Here is a 793-nt window from a genome sequence, read left to right on the forward strand (position 1 = left end):
GTGACTCCGACGCCACCCCCAGCCCCGGCCCCAGCGCCGGCTACATCGACCGGCAAGTGCCCCGTGGACACACTGAAGCTACTTGCGTGCGTGGACGTGCTCAATGGGCTGTTGCACGCGGTGATCGGCAGTAGCGCCAGGAATACATGCTGCCCGCTGCTGTCCGGCGTTGCCGACCTCGACGCTGCTCTCTGCCTTTGCACCACCATCAAGGTCAAGGCCCTCAACATCAACCTCATGCTGCCCATCGCCATCGAGGTGCTCGTCAACCAGTGCGGCAAGAGAGTGCCGAAAGACTTCCGCTGCCCTAATTAAGCTCCATAGATTACTATATGTACTATCAGTATCACCTGCATATGAATGTGATACATGCATTAAATTCTCTTGTGTGGTCACACAGGTGACATATCGAAGTGTAATAATCTATATGTACATGGATTTGCAGCTCTGACTTGCTACTTGTGACGGGGAGCTGTGGAGCATGCGTACATTGTGTTTGTGTAACAGCGTATCCTATAGTAACCGTATAACATGCTACCAATTGTGGTCTTCCATCGGTTTTGTAGTGTGTGTTTTCTTTTTGAAGAACTATGAATAAAATGTTCGTATTGTGTAAAAGAAGTTTTCACATCCACTTGTAACCCATACCAAGATACTTGTTGAACCATACGCTTTACAGGATTCGGATTTTTGTGTTGAACATTTTGATATATTATACATTTTTTTCCGACATCGTATGCAAAAGTTATAGCCCTTTTACTTTTTCATAACACTTTTTTGCAAAACATGTACA

At 46.3% G+C, this 793-nt stretch overlaps 1 protein-coding gene across 1 annotated transcript; it reads left to right on the top strand.

The window, feature by feature from the left end:
• Nucleotides 1-6: 6 nt before the first annotated feature.
• Nucleotides 7-408, top strand: LOC119343898 (36.4 kDa proline-rich protein-like; the record flags this gene model as incomplete). Its single annotated transcript, XM_037614625.1, has 1 exon — nt 7-408. A coding segment is annotated over one exon (309 nt), but the record flags the coding sequence as incomplete, so codon positions are not given.
• Nucleotides 409-793: the final 385 nt, after the last annotated feature.

Source organism: Triticum dicoccoides, unplaced genomic scaffold (assembly GCF_002162155.2).
Source record: "Triticum dicoccoides isolate Atlit2015 ecotype Zavitan unplaced genomic scaffold, WEW_v2.0 scaffold145296, whole genome shotgun sequence".
Lineage (NCBI taxonomy): Eukaryota > Viridiplantae > Streptophyta > Magnoliopsida > Poales > Poaceae > Triticum > Triticum dicoccoides.